Source organism: Zingiber officinale, chromosome 10A (genome assembly GCF_018446385.1).
Source record: "Zingiber officinale cultivar Zhangliang chromosome 10A, Zo_v1.1, whole genome shotgun sequence".
NCBI lineage: Eukaryota > Viridiplantae > Streptophyta > Magnoliopsida > Zingiberales > Zingiberaceae > Zingiber > Zingiber officinale.
Window position 1 is genome coordinate 35,192,077 of NC_056004.1, and position 1,277 is coordinate 35,193,353.

The 1,277-nt window shown below is 49.6% G+C and overlaps 1 protein-coding gene across 1 annotated transcript; it reads right to left on the bottom strand.

Moving 5' to 3' along the window:
- Positions 1-466: 466 nt before the first annotated feature.
- On the bottom strand, positions 467-1,036 carry LOC122026591 (chaperone protein DnaJ-like). The gene has a single exon (XM_042585327.1). The coding sequence runs from the start codon at positions 1,034-1,036 to the stop codon at positions 467-469; it is 570 nt and encodes a 189-aa protein (XP_042441261.1).
- Between the last annotated feature and the right edge of the window lie 241 nt (positions 1,037-1,277).

Below are 1,277 nucleotides of genomic sequence, written 5' to 3' on the forward strand. Positions count from 1 at the left end.
AATGTTTCCCTTATGTGCTAGTCATTATTCCAAAGGCTAGTAGTCGTCCGTGATTTATCTCCTCCGTGTTGGCCCTGAGACAGGTTGACGAGGGCATTGGAGGCGAGCATATTCACTTTTTACCACAAAATATCATGAATTAACCAAAAAAAAATTCCTCGAATTTGTATTTTAATATGTTGATATTAAGAATATTCACTTCAATTACACTTTCTTTCTTTTGTTTTTTTAATGAAAAATAGAAAATTGTACACTTTTAAAAGGATAACATAACCATATCGAGAAATATAAAGGAAGAGATCAAACAAAGTTGCCTTTGTTTTTTTCTAACAAGCAGCACAACGATGGTTAATTTACAAAATTTTGTTTTTGCTAAAATATCGATAAGTATAGGCAGCTCTAATATTATCTACATTTTATTTATATTTAGTTCTCTGATTCTTCCAGCCGCAGCAGGTGGGACCCATCACTCGGAAGTCTCCGCCGCGTGGGCCCTCCTGCAGCGGCCACCCCAGCTCTCATCCTCGCCGGCAGCTGCCCTCCTCCGCCCCGCCGCGCTGGCCGCCGCCCACCACGGCTCCCGCCTCCTCGACAGACCATTCAGCTGGCTTTCCCAGTCTCCGAACCCCGTGTGGCGTTCCCGGTTGCGCCGGGGGACGACCCCTCGGGAGCCGCCGACCGGGACCCATCCGTCGGAGAAGAGCAGCAGGTGGTCGTACTCCCGGCGGAGTTCGGGGTCCGAGAGCACCTCGTAGGCTTCGCGCGCGAGTTTGAAGCGCTCGGCGAAGGCGTCCTCCTCCCCGGCCCTGCGGCAGGCGTCCGGGTGCCACCGCCGCGCCTGCATCTTGAACGCCGCCTTAATCTCCTCCGGCCCCGCCGTCTCCGCCACCGATAGGAGATCGTACATGGTGGATGCCCCAGCCGAGGCCGACGCCGACGCCGACGCACGCCGAGGGAGCGATGAAAGTCTAAGTTTTCTCCTGGGAATTGCGACGGCGAAGGCTGGCTCGAGAGTGGGAGAAAGCAGAGGTACCATTTTGTTTGACACTTATTCGCAACTTTCTCTGCGCTTCTCCTCTCGCGTAACGAGAGAGAGAAAGAGAGCGTGTCTCGTTTGGCGGAGATGATACATGAGCTGGTTTATATAGCGGTGGGGAGCTTCAAGAGAGCAAAGTATAAAAGAATATTTAATTAATTTCAATTTTTTTATTAAAATAATAAATAAAATCCTTTTCTTGCATTGATTTTCATAACTCATGGGCAAAGGATATAGACAC